The 22,082-nt window shown below is 36.3% G+C and overlaps 1 protein-coding gene across 2 annotated transcripts; it reads left to right on the forward strand.

The window, feature by feature from the left end:
* Window positions 1–248: 248 nt before the first annotated feature.
* On the forward strand, window positions 249–21,557 carry LOC18426201 (Translation elongation factor EF1B/ribosomal protein S6 family protein). Of its 2 annotated transcripts, XM_006832859.4 has the most exons (4): window positions 249–393; window positions 9,814–10,083; window positions 20,935–21,209; window positions 21,514–21,557. In XM_006832859.4, exons 2-3 carry the CDS (start codon window positions 9,901–9,903, stop codon window positions 21,190–21,192), a joined length of 441 nt encoding a protein of 146 aa, XP_006832922.2. In that variant the 5' UTR covers window positions 249–393; window positions 9,814–9,900; the 3' UTR covers window positions 21,193–21,209; window positions 21,514–21,557. The 2 variants fall into 2 exon arrangements, with proteins under 2 accessions (XP_006832922.2, XP_011620420.1); XM_011622118.3 differs by having other exon boundaries at window positions 20,935–21,557.
* Window positions 21,558–22,082: the final 525 nt, after the last annotated feature.

The following is a 22,082-nucleotide window of genomic DNA, read 5'->3' on the forward strand; positions in this document are numbered from 1 at the left end:
TGAGTCTTTTGACTAGCAATGAAAAAAAAAAAAAAAAAGGGGCTAATGGCAAATGGTGAAATGAAACTGAACACGATGAACTAGTACTTTACGGGCGTCACAGGAAGTGTATTCAGGAACTTAAAATTGGATCTTCGTTTTAGAACTTGGCCCCCGAACCCTAGTCCTTCTGCTTCTCTTCTCTTCTCTTCGTTCCTATCTTCCATCTTCAGCCGCTGAGCACCCCTCTCTTCGCAGCACGACCCCTCTATTATGTTCTTGGCGTTCAGCTGCTGAGCCACCCCTCTCTTCGCAGCACGTCAATATCTCAGGCAGACTCCTCTCTTCACACGCAGCCCTCGCTAGGGTTTACTCAGCTGTCCTTGAGTTCTGATCCTTGCTATTGATCTTGAGGTATGCTATTGACCCTTATTCTCTCTGTGTTATTGATCTTTGTGTTTGTTCTTGAGCTCTTGAAGCAAAGAGCTCTTATTCTCTCTGTGTTTGTTCTTGAGCTCTTGAAGCAAAGAGCTCTTATTCTCTATGTGTTATTGATCTTGAGGTATGCTGTTGACTCTGATTTTCTTCATCTTTCTCTCTCTATCTCTTCTTTGAGCTCTGATACTTCCTATTGAGCTCTGATCTGTGTTCTTCATCTTTCTCGAGGTATTTGCCCCTGACTACCCTAACCACAGCGAATAGTATTGATGCGTTTTATTTAATAAAATCAGAGCGAATAGCATGCCTTTTATTTCTGATTTTACAGATTTTTTGCAACAGCCCAATAGATCAGAGCTCAGTTACAAAAAAAAATTGAGCTCAGTTGCAAACTGATTATTCCAACGGTTTGTAATTAAATCTGAGTCCTTTGTGTGTTTATGTGGCGATTTTACATATTTTTCGCAACAGCCCAATAGATCAGAGCCCAGTTGCAAAAACAATAGAGCTCAGTTACAAATTGATTATTTAAACAGTTTGTAATAAATTCTGATTCCTTTTTTTTTTGTGTTTATTTGGCGATTTTACAGATTTTTCATAACAGCCCAATAGATCAGAGCTCAGTTACAAAAAAATTAGAGCTCAGTTACAAACTGATTATTCAAACAGTTTGTAATAAAATTTGAGTCATTTTTTTGTTGTGTTTATTTGATGATTATACAGATTTTTCGCAACAGCCCAATAGATCAGAGCTCAGTTACAAAAAAAATAGAGCTCAGTTACAAACTGATTATTCAAATAGTTTGTACTAAAATCTGAGTCCTTTTTTTTTTTTGTGTTTATTTGGCTCATTGGGTTACTCAGCGTAGACTTTGATTAGTTGATTAAGGTTTTCTGAGTTGCAAGGGGGTGAGTTCCTTCTCTTGAGCCCCATTTTCAAACATTGGGTAAAGCAAAGTGATTCGGTCTTGTGAAATTTGTTAATAGATTGCATCTTACTCGAGTTAGGCATTTCATGTTTTTCTTCTTGGCATATAATGTGGTAGAGAAAGTGGGACAAATCGAATTCAGATTTTAGGCAAGATCTGCTCGGGAACAAGGAGATCTACTCATAGATTTGTGGCAGAGCCAGCACGATCCAAAATACTAAAATACGATTTTTAAAGAAAATTAACGGATCAAAATAAATAAAATAAAATCAAAATAGTAAAAGAAGAAGAAAGAAAGAAAGAAGAAGAGACAATACCAAATCAGGCTGGATGGCCCGAGACTCCTGAGCCTTCTAGGGCTCGCTTGTACCAGCACCAGCATCATCTTTGCCTCTTTGATTTGGATGTTGACCAGCAAATCCCTGGTGTAGAAGGGTTGTTATGCCCTAGATATCTAGGCTTTTGGCTTAAGGTTAGGGTTTTAGGAGGCTAGAGTTTTTGAAGCTAACTCTTTCCTAGGGTTTTCAGCCTTTTTAGGAGAAGTATATCTATGGTTTCTATCTTCTCTAAGGGTTTCAATCTAGAGATGAGGGATCCCTTTGAATGGCCACGAAAAAGAGGCTTTATAGGGGTTGAATTCCGTTGGGAAGGATATACACATGTAACAAACACATGCTTATAAAAAAACATGAATTTTGAGGGTCATGGATCTGGGCGACACTGGTAGTTTCGCCCAAATCTAGGCAACATTGGGCGTGTCGCCCCAATCCAGGCTCAGCGACACGGCTAGTGTCGCCCAACACAAAATTGGTCCAAATTAAAAAATTATTTTTCAGGTGTGTTCCTCAACCTCTTGTGAAGCTCTCAGAGAAACTTTGGGTCAAAACGGATTTTTTTACTCTTTTTAATGGTTGTATTGGTAAAATAGGGCATTTACAGGAATCTGGGTCAAAACAGGGTTTCTATAGGGTTCCAGGTCGGCGAACTGGTTCTGGGACACAGGGTAGGCTGTGTGAACTATGGATTTTGGGTTTACTAGGATAACGTGGTCCTAATGGTTCAGAAACCATAGAATTTTCCATATTTAAAATGGTGTGTCTACAGTTGCCCCTCTTTGGCTCTCCCTGTCCTTCGAGGGACAGGTGAGTGGCAAAGAAGTAGACACTTTGGTGTTCCCTGTCCTTCGAGGGGCAGGTGAACATCAAAGATTTCTTCTTGAGTTCACATGGTCAAAGGGTACACCAACTATCCTTCCAAGTCATTGCGCTCACCAAGCTCATCCACTTAGGGCATTTTTTCTCCTAGGGTTTCGACGAGAGATGTCGGTGAGTTACACTAGCTTGAAACTTGAGTTGGATTTTCTGGCCATGCCACTTGACTTCAGCAGGTTTTGCAGTTTGAAATTTTTAACCCTGGCATCTTCTTTGAACTCCTTAAGGTCTCCTAAGGCTTTCTATAGGTTTAGGAAAAGAGAGGATTGAGTTAATTTGCAGCATGTGTATTAAAATTATAGCTTCCTGATATGATTGGTATGATTGCATCTTGCTGAGTTATTTTGAGTTCCTTCTTGGCATGATTGTATGTCGTTCGTGTTCACTTTCGTCCTTTTTTTTTCCCTTATTTATTCTTGTAAAGTGGCCAAATAAGGATTCTACTTACGGTGACTTTAGTTTGCATGTTTTGAATAAATAGATTGAATAGCCTGATATATTTTTAATTGGTTTCTACGAGGTTTGTGTTTCTTGGTTCTTGGTTGTTTGAGCCGTTTTGGTTATTTCAATTCCTTCTTATTTAATATTTTTGTTACTTATCTATGGTTATTTGATCTGGTTGGAGTTTATCATATTCCTTGCTTTTGCTTTTGCTTTTCAACTTCTGGAATTTGCTTTTTTGAGTCGTTCCAACAATGACTTCAGCAAAGTCTTTACAAAACAAAGAGATAAAAATACTGAAAAAGCAGCTAATGAATGCAACTTGTGGCAATTTTTTATGTTTTTTGAAAAACTACAAGAGTTTCTCAGTACATATGGTGTGGGAGTTTTTTTCATGAGTAGATAACTATAGGAATATTACTTTTTTGTTATTTTTTATGTTTGGGTTTGTTGAATTTTACTTAGCTCCAATTATGAATGCTGCAGCTACCATGCTCTTTTTGTTAGCTTTCTTTTTTTAATATATAATGCTTATGGGTTCATGAAATCTGATATATTTTTTCTAAGATATACAACTATGACGTGGGTTTGTTTATATCTTTTTATGCAAACAAGATGTGCATGAATTACCAACATTTTCATTTTCTTATTACTTTTGGTTATTTTTGTATTTGGGTTTTTGACTATTTTCTCTGTGATATAGTGCTTATGGGTTCATGAAATCTGATATTTTTTTTCTAAGATAAACAACTATCGTGGGTTTGTTTATATCTTTTATGCCAACAAGATGTGCGTGAATTACCAACATTTTCATTTTCTTATTACTTTTGGTTATTTTTTGTATTTGGGTTTTTGACTATTTTCTCTGTGATATAGTGCTAATCTTGCTTCCTACTTGTGAATAAAATGCTGAATTTTATTGGAATTGAGAATAATCTTGCTTACTTTTTTGTGATTTTTGTTTTTGGGTTTGTTGAGTTTTACTTAGCTTCATTTATGAATGCTGTAGGTAACATGCTCATTTTGTTACCTTTTTTTTTTTAACAATAATGCTCATGAGTTCATGAAATCTGATATATTTTTTCTAAGATATACAACTATGATGTGGGTTTGTTTATATCTTTTTATGCAAACAAGAAATGCATGAATTACCAACATTTTCATTTTCTTATTACAGCTATGATGTGGGCATTTTAAATTATGTATGTTTAAACTATTAAATGCTATGGTCGAATGGGCTGGTTTTTTACATGGTTATATAGGGATGCATGAATTGTGAATGTTGCTTGACATGCATCACAAATGTCTTAACTAGTGGTTTAAAAAACGGATCGGTGCCCCTGATCGGACACCTCAAAAACTCTTCCGGATCAGGAATCGTTCGAATCGATCGGATTAAGCCTTAAAAAAAAATCTAAAAAAATTATGAAAATTCATTATAAATGTTGTTTTTTAGGAATCCAATAAGAAATGGGGGTACTACATTATTAACTTTCATTGTTTTCATCACTATGCGAATATTGAGATGTTCTTTCCTTGTATGAACTTATGTTAACCATTAAATTTACATCATACAAAAGAAAAATCATAGAATTATCATGGACGAAGTGTATAATCATACATAGATTACAATAAAGAATGGATTAAATCGATGAAAAAATGGCCACCAAAATCTCGAATTGGCGGAAAACCCTAATCCTCTATAAAAAACCCAAATTATTACAACCTAACTAATTATAATCCAAAATTATTACAACATAACTAGCTATAATATTATATACTGAAATTGAAATTGTTAGTTTACATTTTATAGCTATTTTATTATACAAATAATAACAAATTCAAAATATCTTATAAGAGCATCTAATTTAAAATGTATTATTGATAATTGTAAGAAAAAATAGCACATCACATAATTTATAATGTACATAAATTAAAATAAATAAAATAAAAGATTTGGTTATCAATGTAGAAATAAATTCTAAAGTGGTAGGAGTTAGTGTTATTTTTCTCTCTTAAAATATCCTCTAAACTAATATTTTTTAATATTCGATAAACTAGAATTAGTATTATTTTTTGTTTTTTAATATCCTATGAGCTAGTACTACTTTTAATCTCAATTAACTACTTAATTAATTATTAATCATATAATGAAACAATCCCGTGAGATAATAGCCTAATAGAGTTTTTATGTTTTATTTGGGTAGGTAAATTTAAATTTTTTAGGTGAAAGATAGGGGTGGTGAGCACCCAATTATTATTTTTAATAATTTTTTCCTTTTCTTATCATATAATTTAATTACTACCTTCGGACGCACACCATTGGGCGTGCACCGTCGGACACACCATTGGCTTTTTATGTTTAAAGTTCAAACGTTATTAAAACTTCTTCACGTATTACGGAGTTAGTAAAAAGCAAAGGTGTATGTATAAGAATTGTCCCACATCGAAGAGATGTGGGATGAAGAAGCCCTATAAAACAAGCAACCCAATTGTTTGTGTTAGCTGATTATGTGAAGAGGGCCACGTGAGGTGTTAATAATGTTTGAACTTTAAATCCCTATCTTTCACCGAAAAAATTTAAATTTACCTACCTAAATAAAACATAAAAACTCTATTAAGCTATTATCTCACGGGATTGTTTCATTATATGATTAATAATTAATTAAGTAATTAATTGAGATTAAAAATTAGTACTAGCTCATAGGATATTAAAAAACAAAAAATAATACTAATTCTAGTTTATTAAATATTAAAAAATATTAGTTTAGAGGATATTTTAAGAGGGAAAAATAAGACTAACTCGTACCACTTTATAATTTATTTCTACATTGATAACCAAATCTTTTATTTTATTTATTTTAATTTATTTGCATTATAAATTATGTGATGTAATATTTTTTCTTACAGTTGTCAATAATACATTTTAAATTACATGATATTATAAGATATTGTGGATTTGTTATTATTTGTATAATAAAATAACTATAAAATGTAAACCAACAATTTCAATTTCAGTATATAATATTATAATTAGTTATGTTGTAATAATTTTAGATTATAATTAGTAGGTTGTAATAATTTGGGTTTTTTTTAGCATATTAGGGTTTTTCGTCAATTCGAGATTTTGGTGGCCATTTTTTCATCTATTTAGTCCATTCTTTGTCCATGTATGATTATATACTTAGTCCATGATAATTCTATGATTTTTCTTTTGTGTGATGTAAATTTATTGATTAACATAAGTTTATACATCCCAATGTTTTTCATCTTCTTCATGCATCTCGCTATCTCCTTCTTGCACCATTCCCACTCAAAACACAAAACAAAAAAACTTGAATTGCATAGGTGATCGAGCCGATGAGGTTACCGGTCTGGTTGGACCAGCTGAACTATACTAACTCTTTGATCTGATCTGTCTAAGAAATTAAATAATTAATGAAAATAGTAAAATAACCCCAGACATGTCTAAAAAAATAAATATTTAATAAAAAATAAAATAAGGACAAAATTATAAAAATAAAGAAAATCAGGGAAAAATAGGAGAAATCTAAAATATAAGAAAATTAAAAAATAGTTGGGAATATTTCATCCCCAAATCACAGCCAAACCCCCTTCCTCAATTCTATCCAATAAACAATCAATCGTCCAAAATTTCCCTTCACTGTAAGTATTCACCCTCTCTCTACAAAACACATGACCATTTCCTATCTTCTTTCTCTCTCTAAGATCTATCCACTTTTTTATGGTTTTGTAGGAGTTTTCGTTCAAAGTTCAAATAATTCTATTTACTAATTTTTATATGCAAAAGGAAGTTTAGAAATTTATTAAATTCCAGTCCATAATTTTTTTTGAATTCGTTCTTTGATGAGTTAAAACTTAAATAGTTAAAAGCACTTTTCGGAGAAGATAGGAAAATGACAAAAAAAAAGATAAAAAAAAAGAGAACGAGAAATAGAAAATGGAAAAGAAAAAAAATGCACATCCTTCATAGAGTCTTGCTGAAATATCGCGGGAAAGCTAAACACAATTTTTCCCTTAACCTAATAATGTAAAAAATAAAACACATGATTTTTTTCGTTTATTTTTTGTATTTTTTAAAGTAAATAATACAACAAAAAAAAAAAACTCATCTGGTGCAAGCTCTTCTTCAGAGTCTGGCAGGAACGTTATCGGAATATCGCTGGAAAACTTGCCTTGAGAACTTTTGTGGAGGCTCTAGAGGGAAAAATTATCGAACTCCTTTCTCTCTCATAAATCTCTTTTCAATAAAAAGCCTTAGTGTAATGTTTCTATTTTACCCTGTATAAATTCAATAAGGCTAAAACGTCCCATGCAACCCTTTAAAAAAACAATTAAAAAATGTAAGGGCAAAAAACATCTAAAACAAAAATATTTATAAGGGAAGTGAAATATAAATAAAAAATATTTTGGAACATAGAGTCACCTCTCTAAACCTCGACAAAAACGCAAGTCGAGCAAACCCTTTTAAACCACTCTATCTTCCTTCTCTTTACTTTTGACAACTATTATCGACAAAAACAAGTATAGACACGAAAGCAACAAGAAACTGACTTTCTCTCTAACTAAAATGGAAACAACCCAAAATCTCCATGGGAAACGCTTCCTTACGGGCGTGTTTGATAAGTGGAAGTTTCGAAAGTGGGGGTTAAATGTACCACTTCCATATTTGATATTACTGTGTGGAAGCTGTAAAGTGGAAGGACCACTTTCCATGCAGCTTTTTTTTAGTGTTAAAATGGGTTCATTTTTGGAAGACCTCTCTTCCATCAAAAGTGATGGAAGATAATTTGTGGAAGAGTCCCTTTTTTTCCCAAAAACTCCATGTGTCAAACACACCCTACAAGAAACCAACCTCTCACTTACAGGAGTCTTCAGGAGGCATCATCAATGTGTCTTTTCATAGGAATCTCTCTTCTCTCTAAGAGGAAATTGCATCTTATGCATAGGAGACTCTATCTCCCTCTCTCTCTGAAGGAACCACGATTTCCATATGGTGATCCAAATAGAGCACACAAATTCTCTGTACTTTCATCCCATATATATAAGATTAGGAGTCCATAGTAAATAGGAAACTTCATATTGATGCTACATATATCTCAAAACCACGAGATAAATCCAAGAGTCCTAATCTTTTTTTATTTCTATTTCATTTCCCTTATAAATATTTTTGTTTTAAATGTTTTTTGCTTTTTACTTTTTTTAATTGTTTTTTTTAAGGGTTGCATGGGACGTTTTAGTCTTATTGAATTGATGTAGGGTAAAATAAAAATATTACACTAGGGCTTTTTATTGAAAAGAGATTTAGGAGAGAGAAAGGAGTTCGATCTTTTTTCTCTCTAGAGCCTCCGCAGAAGTTCTCAAGGCGAGTTTTTCGGCGATATTCCTGTAACGTTCTAGCCAGACTTTGGAGAAGAGCTTGCATTAGGTGAGTTTTTTTTTTTTTGCAATATTATTTACTTAAGTAAATACAAAAAATAAACGAAAAAAATCATGTGCCTTATTTTTTACATTGTTGGGTTCAGAGAAAAATTGTGTTTAGCTTTCCCGCGATATTTCAGCGAGACTTTGTGAAGGATGTGCATTTTTTATTTTTTTTCCCATTTTCTATTTCTTGTTCTCTTTTTTTTTTTCAATTTTTTTTTTCATTTTCCTATCTTCTTTGGAAAGTGCTTTTAACTATTTAAGTTTTACTCATCAAAGAATGAATTAAAAAAAAAAAAAAAGATTGCAATTTAATAAATTTCTAAACTTGCTTTTGCATATAAAAATCGATAAATAGAATTATTTGAACTTTGAATGAAAACTCCTGCAAAACCATAAAAAAGTGGATAGATCTTAGAGAGAGAAAGAAGATAGGAAATGATCATGTGTTTTGTAGAGAGAGGGTGAATACTTACAGTGAAGGGAAATTTTGGGCGATTGATTTGTTTATTGGATAGAATTGAGGAAGAGGGGTTTGTCTGTAATTTTGGGGATGAAATGTTCCTAATTGTTTTTGAATTTTCTTATATTTTAGATTTCTCTTATTTTTCCCTGATTTTCTTTATTGTTATAATTATGTCCTTATTTTATTTTTTTACTAAATATTTATTTTTTTAGACATGTCTGGGGTATTTTACTATTTTCATTAATTATTTAATTTCTTAGACCTGTTTGATCAAATAATTGGTATGGTTCAGCTGGTCCAACTAGACCGGTACCCTCACCGGCTCGGTCACCCATGCGGTGCAATTTTTTGTTTTGTGTTTTGAGTGTGCTTTGAGTGGGAATGGTGCTGGAAGGAGCCAGTGAGATGCATGAAGAAGATGAGAAACATTGAGATTTAAAGGAAATGATAAGGAAATAAATCAAGTTGAGATTATTTTACTTTTAATTTAATTTTTAAGGAAGGCGGAATTAATGGGAAATTTGCTGCATTGTTGTATTGGGGAAGAAAAACACGTTCCTTATTCAAATTTTAAGGAAGATGATTATAATTTTAAGGAGATGGTTATTTAAATTTTAAGGAGAAATTAATGGGATCTGAAGTAGTGGCAAAGAAGAACACGTTGACAATGCCAACCTTTGCATCCCTGGATCCAAAAGTACTGATTGTTTACCCAGGGTATCCCACATTGACATTGCTGTTGAGCACCACGTACTGCACAGAGCATGTGGTGCTTTATATAAATACGAGTGGGAATCTTATTAACTGCTTTCAATTTCTTCTTCACTTTGAACTGCGAATTTAGACCAGTATTTGTTTCAACCTCAAGCTCTTCATTTATTTGATGGGTGTTGTTTGGTTTCAGAGTGGGCTGCCAATGTTGTGAGAGAAAGAAGGGGAAGGGTGGTTTGAATTGATTAAAGGAAAGTAGGTTTTAAAGAGGAGAGAGAAAATGCCTCTTTATGATTGTATGCTTCTGCTAAAGCCCCACATAGAGAAGGTGGCTCTTATGGACCTGGTGGCTCAAGTTGGAAAACTTGTCTATAGAAGAAATGGAGTTGTTAGTGATATTAAGTCTTTTGGGAGTATACATTTGGGCTATGGTATCAAGAAACTTGATGGAAGATATTACAAGGTTTGCTTTACTGCTAAATTTCTTTTGCTTCAGTTTTACCTATGTAATTCTACTGTTAGAGTTCTCTCTTACTTCATGTTTACCCATGTCCTGACTTCCTTCTCTTCAATTTTACCCATACATTGGAAGCTGGGTTTTTTTGTTGGCCTAGAATTGGTTCAGCAGTCTAATGTTTCTTTTGGTTTTTTGCAATGATGTGGAGTTGTTATCTTGTTTCATTTTTTTATATGATTAAAGATTTTGGTTTTGGTTTTTGTGTTTTGGGGTTGTGGTATATTGAATTTTTCTTAGTTTTACGCCATGTTTTCGAGAATGCATTCACTGTTTTGGGTCTGGGTGCTCGCCTAGGCGACCCAGAGCCCAAACCGCCTAGGCGGCCCGCCTACGCCTTTTTGAACATTGTTTTGTGGAAACACTCAATATTGATGACCGATCTGATTAGACTAGAGTCCATGTCCACTGCAGGACAGTGATATCCAAATCTCTTATTTGTTTGAGGCAATACCATGTGAAATAATGAAGCAATTTAAATAGAGATATTAGTGTTGCTTAAAATACAGAAAATTATTAGGCAGCTATAGTTTTTTCTCTTTCCATCGTAACTTTTATTCTTGGTGTTATGATTTTTTCTGTTGATGCTTTTTTGTGCTCTGAAATGCTATAAGGAATTGAAGGGCTGTTTGTGCTTAAACTTGGAGATGGTTGTGTATCTTTGCTTTCTTTTGATGTACGGTTTTTTGGTGTCTATGCAATGTCAAATATTTGCAAAGATTTTAATGGTGAAACAAATTTTACTTGCTAGCTTAACCATAGTAACATAAGGCGTTTGTGGTCCTCTAAGTAAAGCATCAGGTAAACTAGCAAGTTACTTGCTAGTTTAACTCATGCTGACCACCTAAGTACTTATTGTAAAATTTAAATATATTTGAGCGGCCATAATATATAGAAGGTGTAGTTGTCGAAACTTGATACCTTCATTCGTCCTAGAAGAGCTCCTTCTATTTTAATAAGGCTTCTATAGCTTGGAAAGGCATATTTTCTTATGCATGTATTAATTAATCGTGTAAAGTACCTTTTCTCAAGCTGCTATATGGGTCAAAGATTGGTAAAATCATGGATTATGCCTTTGAATACTGTCGTGATAAAATGCTCAAAAAATTGCTATACTCTTGACAATCTCCAAAGCAGCCAAGCTTGCTTCGTACCTCTTACGAGGTCCATATGAATTAATCTTAATCTTTTTGCATTCACTTACTTGTCGTGGGGATTTTGCTTTATGGTGACGGCAGGGACACCTTTATCTGACAGTACCACAAGATTGCTTGCCTGTGGTATTTAGGTTTGCATGGTATGTGTGAACTTGGAATTTAGGTTTGCATGATATATGTGAACTTAGGTTCTGTACTAAACAAGACACACATATTGAATAGAACACATGTGAGGAGTACATTTGTGTGAGGTTCTACTTATCAAAGTTCAAAGGTATCATGCCCACTGGAAATGGTGACTGATGCAGTTAATCTCATATCCCTCGCAAGATGAATTTCACTATAAACCTGACCCTGTAAGTGGCCATGTGGGGTAAACTTGGGTAAGTTCCTCTCAGTAGTTGACTGCTTTCCTAAAAATATTCTGTAATAACTGACATTTGACAAAATGGGTGCTGATTGAGATAGAAAACAACAGAGAACAATGGTTACTATTTTAAGGGAGAAAGGTCAAGGGATTCACCAAATTATTTGATATTATCAATATTTTTAAAAAGAAAAACAATCAATATAATTAGCAATGTTCGAAAACTCCGCCGCCCAGCCACCTAGGCGGTCGCCTATTTGGATGAGCGGTCAAAACGCCTAGCGGCCGCCTAGGCGGTTTAGTCCTGGGAGCCTCCTTGATGCAATGTGCCGAGGGCAGAAAAATGGCGTCGGCCAAGGTTAATTTTGTAACCCCCACCCCCACCCCCCAAAAAAAGGGGGAAAAGGGTTTTGGGGGGTATTCTAAACCCTCACAACCTAATTTGTGGCTCCTATAGAGATCAAAAGTTCCTAATAACCTCGAATCTGTAATTTATCAAAATATCGATTTTATTTTTTCGATTTCTTCCCAAAACAAAGGAAATAGTTTGTGGGTGTTTTTGGAGCTTCTAGAAATTGATTTTGAGGACTTTTGGGGACCCAATAGACGAGGTTTTGGCCGACATCATTTTGAGTTTGATATTTTAAACATTATCATATTTGAATAAGGGTTTTGATTTGTTTTTGTTATAACATATTATGTTGTGATTCATTTGTTTTTTCCTTTTACTTTTTTTTTTTCTTTTATCATATATTCACCTTTTCGTAGTTGAAAAATTGAATTTTTGTTTGTGATTAATTGAATTTTTTCTCATTTGGACGATGAAATTGGGTGTATGTTGAGGAGGGCGATGACTTTGATGATGATGGCATGACGTCATCATCATCAGATGCTCCTTTGGATGCACTTGAACACCCCGCAAGGTGATGCCAAAGAGTTGTTTGGTTGACATTAGAGAATTGGGGTGGTGACATATAACATGTATTTGATTATTTTTTTTGCCTTGTTGACTATGTGTATTATTTATAGACCTTTAGTTTTGGAAAAAAATTATAGAGCCGTGGCTCTAAACAATCAAATTAGAGCCCACCTCAAAAATTTCACCAGAAAAGGTTGTTTTGATGCCCAAATATCCTCAAATTGATCATCTGGACATCAAGATGCATGTTCATGAGAAAAAAATGGATTTTAAGTTTTGGAAATAGTACTTCTTGTAACGCATTTTTGGATCGTCAATTTTTAAGATTTTCAAGTTTTTATAGATCTGCTCGATCTACATTATTTTTGAAGTTTTAAATTTTATAATTAAAGATGAAAATATATTTTAAGGCTATCACAAAGATTTTCAATATTGAAACCACATTTCTCGACACTATTTGAAGGTGCGATTTACTTTGATTGTTTAGAGCCTCGGCTCTATACAAACAGTACCTTTTAGTGTTTTTACAATGACATTTGGGATTTCATGCATTTTAATGTCTTACAATCTCTTTGAGTTTGTGTATCCGTAAATCTGTTCAGTGACTATAATATTACGTTTCTCGTTTTCACAAAAGGGTTTTGGGGCTCTAAAATTGCCCTAAAACCTCCCCAAGACCTAAAACCCAACCCTAAGAACTCCTTTGTCCTTTTTTGGTTCGGGGGAGGGGAGGTTTTGGTTGGGGGTGGTTACCTTGTTACTCCCGCCTGTGTTTTTCTGAACATTGATAATTGGTATTGTTAATGGTCAATTTGGGGGAAAAAAATACAGTAATGTTTAACATTAAAAAAAAAAAAAAAACACTCAAAAGGCAGTCATGATGTTATTTAACTTTAACTTGACTGCATACATGGTTTAGGTATGATGTGATTATCATGTCAAAAAGAAAAAGAAAAAGAGATCAGTCTGCCAACTGAGAATTGAGCGAAACATTAGATACTCTTCCATGTCTTGGACAGCTCCCAATTTTCTGTGACTCACTAGATATTGTATAATACAAGCAGTCATAGAGAAGTGAACAACATAGCAGTGAAATCGTCCTGATAGCTTATGGACCAATTAGGAACATGAACCACATTGTACATGCATGCCTTTCAAGAAGTCTATAGGAACTTTATGGGGCTTCTTCTAGTGTGGTTCAGTATGTTACCATCTGTAGTGGTTATGGGATGGACATCATTCATCACATTCTCATGCTAAAAGGAAAAATTTCATATATTGTGACTGGTATCCTCAGAATAACCTAGTGGTATTAGATGTGCAAATACCTACATTGCCAGGAGCTTGAAACAGAGAGTACCTGAAGTTAGGGTTCTATGCTCATGGAGTTTTTCATTAGCTTCTGAAACATGTGCTTGTTTAATTGCTCTTTATTAGTCTGATGATCAGCGTATTCGGTAGTTCAAAGATCATCATACAGTTTATACTTTACCATTATCTGAACAAACAATGTAGTTTAGAACAACTACCAATAAACCCTTTGAGCCTGTCCTCTTTTAGATTTGGTCGATGTTGACCTTATCCTATCATATGTTCATGCATTTTATATCGAAAGTGTTAAATTTTGGACTTGCCTTTTTCACGGCCTTGCCCTGTTTATAGGCTTAATCTGCATAACATCAAATGTTGTATGTATCTCTCATGTGACACTTAATGATGAAAACGGAAAACCTGGTCTCGTCTACTAATAGTTGCACATGAACATCCTCAACAAAACGCAGTGGCAGATACATGATAAATGACAATAATGGGAATTTTCTTGAGGCAGACTCACAAGTATGACCACAATCAGAGCGAATTTTCATATGCATTCTCATCAAGCCAAGAAAAAAAAATCATTTGCATCCTAAACAAAACATTGGGAATTATCAACATTTTCTTGACCCAAGTTTAGGACATTGAGGAATAATACTTATGAATAGACAAATCACCTTAGTTAAGAGCAAGACTTAAAAAAACAGATCGGTGACTCGGATCAGCCACTCCATAAACTGTTAGATTGGTGGATTGGCTATCTGGGCCGGAGAGTCGATCGGATCGACTGGTTTCGGCCTCAACTAATTTCAAAAAATCACTATAATTTATCAAAAATCTAGTTTTTTAGGTTTCCAAAAAAAAATAGTGCCAATTGCAAATAGTTTTTTTATTATTCTATCAAGTTTCATTATTTGGATGTCGTTTTATCTTACACCACACTCGTTCATTGCTTGATTTTGAATCGTTCTTTTGGGTATATAGGTCAAGTGAAAGTATACCACACACCTTATGGCAGTGCATCCACTCTTCATTTTTAGAACAAGTGTCTATGAATTGACTAAATATTTAATGGTCAAGCATAAGAGCATGTCCATGTATAGGAATACAAATAACTCCACATTGGCTTTTTACTCTATCGTGTCCATGGAGAAGACAAACATTTTAACTAGCACGCACTTTGGGGCTGTGAGTTCCTTTGCTTATTAAACAATTATAATGGCAGACTAGTTTTTGGGGCAAAGATGAGTTTGCTTATCATCCATTTAAGCCTATTTGGATATTTCGGGAGGTAAATCCAAGAAATATCTTTAGTCATCTCATATGTAATTTATAAAATTCGCAACCTCAAATGGTCAGAGTTATATACAAGATTATGAAATTTTTATCATATGGACATAAATATAACTTCTCTCTTGCGTCCACCTATGCGGATAGTGGCCAAGGGTTACTTCCCAGGGACATGGGCTGAGTAGCCCGATAAACGGGTGTCGGCTGATGCGCCGGTGGGTAAGTTGGTTCCATAAGGGCAGGTGGAGCTCCCCTAGGCTGAGGGTGGTATTGCTGATGATGGTGGAAGGGATATGATGGGTCGAAGGCCGGTTGATTGGGCACCATCCCGGGGTCAGGTTGTACTCTACCGAACTGAGGGGGCCCTGGGTTAGGCTGGACTGAAAGATTAACTACATGCCCTAAGCTAGGGTTTCCCATGGCTTGAAGGATGGCTTGGGCTATCACGGTTGGGTCTATGGTGCTACCTACCATAGGCGGACTAACCCCTAAAGGTATTTGAGCCATTCTAGGGGTTTGGTGCTGCCCCCTACATTAGGTTGGGTGGTCTAAAGAGGTGGTGTGTGAGCCCTACGACTACTATGGGCATTAGAAGATCTGGTCGCACTATTCCTAGCAGAGTGGTATTTATTAGGCAGAGGAGGAACTATTCGGACCCGGGGATCATCTATGCTAGGATCATCGGCATGACCACCATTGAAGGCGCAAACCCTGTCCTGAGCTTGGTGTTGGAACGGTCACAATATTCTAGCTTGCTGAAGAATTGCACCCAGCCTGATCCCTTGGCTGTTTAGGGTCCTTCGGGCAGTACATACTTGATGACCCCTAGATCGTACCAGCAACTTAGTTGGTCACTGGATGGATGATTAGGTGACTAGACCACGGTCATAGGTGGGGCCTGACTACCAGTCCTAGGGGATGGTGGCATGCTGTCCTATTGGACACCCGTTCGACGGACTCGACCTTCGGTGCGAATTGGCGGTGGACTCGGTGTCCAAGTCCCGCACCCTCACACTTGGGTCGAAGTACATCTCGTTACTTAGGCAAACAATCACTCAAAAAGACACGGGTACCTCTACACTGCTAGTGGGTAAGGCCAAGTCATGGGTTCCTACCTAAGGATAAACCTTTTTAACAAATGAGATAAAATAACTAGATACACCCACCAGCGGTGCACTCTCGTTGAGGGCCCATGATCCAAACTACTCTTCCTATAAGAACTAGGTGTCTACATTGGAAGCCTTAAGGTCGAATGCAGTTTTTTTGAAAAACTAAATTTGAAAGATGTTTTCCATTCGTGCTCGCGAGTGCAAGTGTAAGTGTGTAAAGCAGCACAAGTGCACGTGAAAGAGTGTAATGAACAAGCAATAATGTGCGCAGACAAATAAATGAATGCGAGGTGCTACTCGTACTGGGAGATGTCGACAAGTCAATCGAAGTGCAATAGAAGTGAAGGGTTAGGTGCCCCAACAATGAGTGAACACCAGGCACGTTCGTGCCTAGCAATGTGTGCTTTTGGGCTGGAAAGCCGACCAAAGCACAATCTAGTGAGAGCCGTTGCTTATGCCAGGCTAGGCGCACTCAGAGTGCGACCCTTCTCGAAGTGCGGTTTGTAGTGAGGGGGTAGAGGCCCTTTCTTCTAGAGCTGCTGGGGAGGCAAAGAGATACAAGAAAGTGATAAAAGTACATTATCATGTAAAAATGGTATTCTCCAAGGCAACAGAGGGCTGACGCTGGTGTGAACAACATCAACGGAGTTGATAGTGTAGCCAGTGACCACTTTGTTACTTTGAGCAAGTCAGCAAGCTGAGGACAGGGAGGAAGAAGCCCGGCGCTAGTGCCAGTAGCGCGAACGCCACTATCAATGGCGATGGCTAAGTTTTTCCCTGAACTCTGAATGGAAAGCCAGAAAGACCCTTAAAAGGCCGAAAACGGGCTCTGAGAGGCCGAAATGTTCCCTGGGGTCTCAGAGGTCTGGCGCTATTAGCAATGGCGTCAGTGCTAGTGCCAATGCCACTAGTGTCCGACACTTTCTTGGGAAGACCATAAAGATGTTGAGGCAGGAAGGCGCTACTAGAAGTGGCGTTGACATGCTTTCCAGTGACATTTTCGTGTTTCAGCCCACAAAAGAAGCGAAAAGAGGCTCGAAATAAGCCGAGACAAACTCCGGGTTGATGTTGGCCTTCCGGGGATAGTGTCCAGAAGGTCACTTCAACAGTTAAGATGTAAGGGAAGCTTGATGGGCCCCACGGTGGCCGCCCGACTGTTTATACTAAAACATGCGGTCAAGGAACTCGGTCCTCGTCTTGGTTTCAGGTGTAACTAATCAAAAGAGTTGGTAGAGAAAGGGTCTTGTCAAGTTACATTTTGGGCGAGAATCGGGCCACAAAACCTTATCCCGTTAGGAATGCTGGCAAAGTTGGCTTCCCTTGCACCCTAACCTCGAAGTTCTGAGAAGATTTTGAAGTATTTAGTGAAGAGAGGCGGGAGATTTAATGAAGATTTTGGTAAAAGAACAAAATCAAAGAAAGTAATAAATGAAGCTTAAGGAACAAAGGAGGTCAAAGAAAGCAATAAATAGAACTAAAAGACCTATTAAATATGCAAAATAAGATTAAATGCAATTCATAAATACCAACATAAGCATGTAAAACTAGATTAAATGAGGCTCCTAAATGAAAATAATGAAACTAAAAAGAGGAATAAATGGTACTTGAGGCCGAGCTCGTAGGCCCGGCGCCCAGAATCGACGCTGATTCAGCGTAGATTGTTGCACGATCAGTCTCGGTCTTTGGGGTTTGACAGGGCAACTGAATATGCGTGGAAGAGGATCCAAAAGGTCTAATTATTCAGACCGCCTTCAAGTTAGAGTGTAAAAAGCTTAGGTTGAAGGTTCGGTGTTGGGTCGATGAGGGTTTGGTTGTAGTTTGGGTTCTCTATCTGGCACATCTTACACACACGCTATGAAAATTTTGGCCTCTTAGTCCGTCTTTTGGCGATAAGCAACTTTCTAAGGTTCCAATGTGAAGAATATGTTAATACATGCGCGAATTGGTGAGAAGAAGGAAAACGCTTCATCGGTTGCTAATAAGCAAAAAAAAAAAAAAAAAGGATCCCACACTGGAGATTCAAAGAAAGAAAGCGTTTTATAAAAGGTTGGGTTATGTGACGTAATAAGTGTGTAATTGGTAACTACATGCACGAGTTGGTGAGTTACGTTCACATGGCATTGGGAAAAACATGTTGGGTTGGGTGACTAGTAAGTGCACAACTTCTCATAAAGCTTGGTAGGGCTGCTACCGTTTTTCTTAAAAGAAAGTGTTAAAAATTGTACAATTTTCAAGAAAATTAAAAGACCTCTAACAACACGTGGCAAGCCTATTGTCAGTTGGTTATGGTTTAGACTAACAGAGTTTGGCCAACTACTTACTGGACTGGCCAGTTCTATCAGAGAATCGGTCCGGACTGGCCAGTTTAAATGGGGAAATGACCGGATCTTGATATGTTACAGGATCCAGAACGATCATGACGATTCCCGATCCGGATCAGACAATTTCGATTGGGATTGCCTTTTTTTTTTTTTTTGGAGAAATCCGGATTGCCAAATTTTCATACCAAGGGTCCCATAATATTTGGCAATCAGGATTGGAATCGCCTTTGGATCGAGGATTGTCCTGATCGTTACGATCGTTTCTTACTTTAAACTGGGCGGTCCGAATCAGTTCGTACTGGTTCTCTGACAGAATTGGTCGGTGCTGTAAGTAGTTGGCCGGTTTTGTTAGACTAGATCAGAACTGACTAACAGTAGATTGCTACATGGTGTTAGAGGTTTTTGAATTTTCTTGGAAATTTATGCAAGTTTTAAACTTTTTTTTAAGAAGAAAGGTGGCAGCCCTACTAAGCTTTGTGGGAAGCCGTGCGCTTACTACGTCACCTAAACCCTACACATTTTTCCTAATGTCGTGTTAGCACAGCTCGCCAACTCGTGCGTGTGGTTACCATTTACACACTTACGACGTCACCCAACTCAATATTTTACAAAGCGTTTTCTTTCTTTAAATCCCTGATGTGGGATTTTTTTTTTTGCTTCTTAGCAACTGCATGAAACGTTTTCCTTCTTCTCACCAACTCGCACGTGTATTAACAAATTCTACATACTGGAACTGTGGAAAGTTGCTTATCGTCAAAATATAGACTAAAAGTCCTGTGAGTAAAAGAGATAACTTGCACGTGTATTAACAATTCTTCATACTGCAACATTGGCAAGTTGCTTATCACCAAAGCGCAGAGTAAAAGTCCTTCGACTAAACGAGAGTTATATTTTTGTTTGTATGATAAAACTTTCAAAATCTTGTTTATGAATCTTATAAATTATTCATGAAGGTGAATAAAGATATTTCTTGGATATGCCTCCGGAACATTCAAACAAGGTTTAAATGGATGATAAGCGAACTCATTATGGCCCAAATATAGTCTGCCATCATAATTATCTAGTAAGCAAAGGAACTCACAATCCCAAAGTGGATGGCAGTTGAAATGCTTGTCTTATCCATAGACCTGCTGCAGTAAAAGCCAGGGTAGAGTTGTTTGTTTCCTATTTATGTATGTTTGACCATTAAATAGTTTGTCGATTCATAGATACCCTTGTTCTAGAAATGAACGGTAGATGTGTTATCATGATCCGTGGTATAATTTCACTTGACCTGCATTCCCAAAAGAACGGTTCAAAGTCAAGTAATGAGAAATTATAGTGTTTTGCTGAAATTATTTGAGGCTGAAACAAGCCGATCCGACCGATTCTCTGATCTTGATCACTGATCCAACACGTTTTTTTCAGTGGCCAATCCGGGTTACTGATCCGTTTTTTAAAACTTGGTTAAGAGCATTCAAGTGTTACTGCTGTTGATAAAACCTTGAAACAAAAGATTGGATACTTTTTATGTGCGAGAACTTATCGCTGCGTTTTCAAGTAGCCCTGCATAAATTTGGAGTTTTTAATCTGATGGTTTATGAAATATTTCATCGACAGAGGTTCCAATGGTCTTTAGCAACCAATTAGGGCTTTCATAAACATATGCACCATGGGAGTCCTTTCCCACAAATTATTGGGGAATGATTTGTTCAGTGTAAGTTATCAACTGCTATAACAAATCATAAAAGTTTTTGGAGATTAAGCTGTATGTGACCAAGAAGAGAATTCTTAAATGCTAAAGTTGAAACCATTCTGGTTCTAGGATAAAATGACTGTTCATGACAATTACAAATCATGTTGATTGGTGTAAAGATAGATCTGACCAATTCTGGCAACCATCAAAAGGAGGTGTCTCTTGGTGCGATGCAAATTTAAATTATTGAATTAATTGCCTTGGGTTTTTCAAGTTCTTGATGGATCTATTTGACAAAAATAATCCAGGCTGCAACATTAATACTGGTACCATGATTTTTGACTTACAAGTGCATATTATGAATATTCAGCTGCAGTGATCTGGTGTTTCAGAGAATTATGGTTAAACCTTATCTTACTGCTTAGTTGTATGCAGTTTTGCATACGGTTCTATTATTTATTACAGCAAGGGACTTCTTGAAAATTTTGTTTTAAACACTATTTATTCCGAAGGAAATTGCAATTATATGATCACTCAGTTTGACACAATTGTTCTCCAAGACAAAAATTATGTACCTCCATATAAAAAATATGTGAACTCTCTCTCTCTTCAATGTCGCTTGATCTCTCTACCTTTGGCTTGCCGCAGGGTCAACTGATGCAAATGACTATGATGGTGACCCCCAACTTTAACAAGGAACTCCACTACCTCAATAAGGAAGACCGCCTGCTGCGTTGGCTTCTAGTGAAACATCGCGATACCAAATATGGACTCGAATTTGTAACCGACTCTTCAAAAGATTATCACCAATTCCGAAGAAGTGGTATGTATGAAGATGATGATGATGATGATGAAGATGATGATGACGACAGCGACTATGAATTAGATGACGAATCTCAGGCCTAAGCCTTTTTACTAGGCTGGTATGTCAACTTCACTGTGTCTATAACTGCTGCTCTGAATTTTGGGAGATGTTTTTTAAATTATTCTCTCGGTTATATTCACTGATTGGAAACTTGGTGACTAAAGCTTGGACTCACTCGAGTCACTTGGACCCGATAAGGGTACATGGTCCAATCAGAATTCCTCAGGAACCATCCGATCTAGACGGTTCTTATGACTGCTGTATTAGATGAGCCGGCTACCTTGGGCTGGGCCTGTGGATTCCCATTGATTTTGATTGCTGGTTTTCTTTCATTTTGTAATGTATTGCTTGGCAAACACTAGCAACTCAATGAAATAACAAGCAAGGAGTGGAATAGCTCTCGAAAGAAGCGGCAAGTCATGAGAAGGAAAAATTTCGTACGTGCCCCTCCTTTATTTATCTTGCTATGAGGTATTAATTTTTATAAGTATGTACTACCTGTTGACATATCTCTTCTTTCGTCTTTATTTTACCTGGTTAACTACCCCAGATAATGACTTTTACCTCAATAACTCGTTCCTCATCTCCTGCGTTTTTTTTTAAAAGGAGAAGAGAGAGGATTGCTACAAGAAATTACATATTTATTTCGGTAAATTATTTGGGGAAAGATAAAAGGAAGGGGAATGAAGAGACAAAGGGGCGAGATAATATATGTATGCTTTTAAAAATTAATATTGTGAGAAAGGTTATTATGAAATTGAAAGCTTTTTTGAGGAGCTTGTACAAAATTCTCTGGAAAGAACCCCAAAAAATAAATAGAAACAACTTAGAACCCAAAAGAATACATAGAATAGTAATTGAGATGGGCATGCCTTAGTTTTCATTCTCATTGATACCACCTATTAGTACTTTAAAAAAAATTAAGTCCTAG

This window comes from Amborella trichopoda, chromosome 1 (assembly GCF_054954075.1).
Source record: "Amborella trichopoda isolate Santa Cruz 75 chromosome 1, AtrichopodaSantaCruz75HAP2 v2.0, whole genome shotgun sequence".
Lineage (NCBI taxonomy): Eukaryota > Viridiplantae > Streptophyta > Magnoliopsida > Amborellales > Amborellaceae > Amborella > Amborella trichopoda.

Bases quoted from the DNA above. Each gene is read 5' to 3' on its own strand.
- LOC18426201 (XM_011622118.3), top strand. From the start codon at position 9,901: ATGCCTCTTTATGATTGTATGCTTCTGCTAAAGCCCCACATAGAGAAG. The intron at 10,084-20,934 runs GTTTGCTTTACT...GGCTTGCCGCAG, and splicing joins TTGATGGAAGATATTACAAG to GGTCAACTGATGCAAATGAC.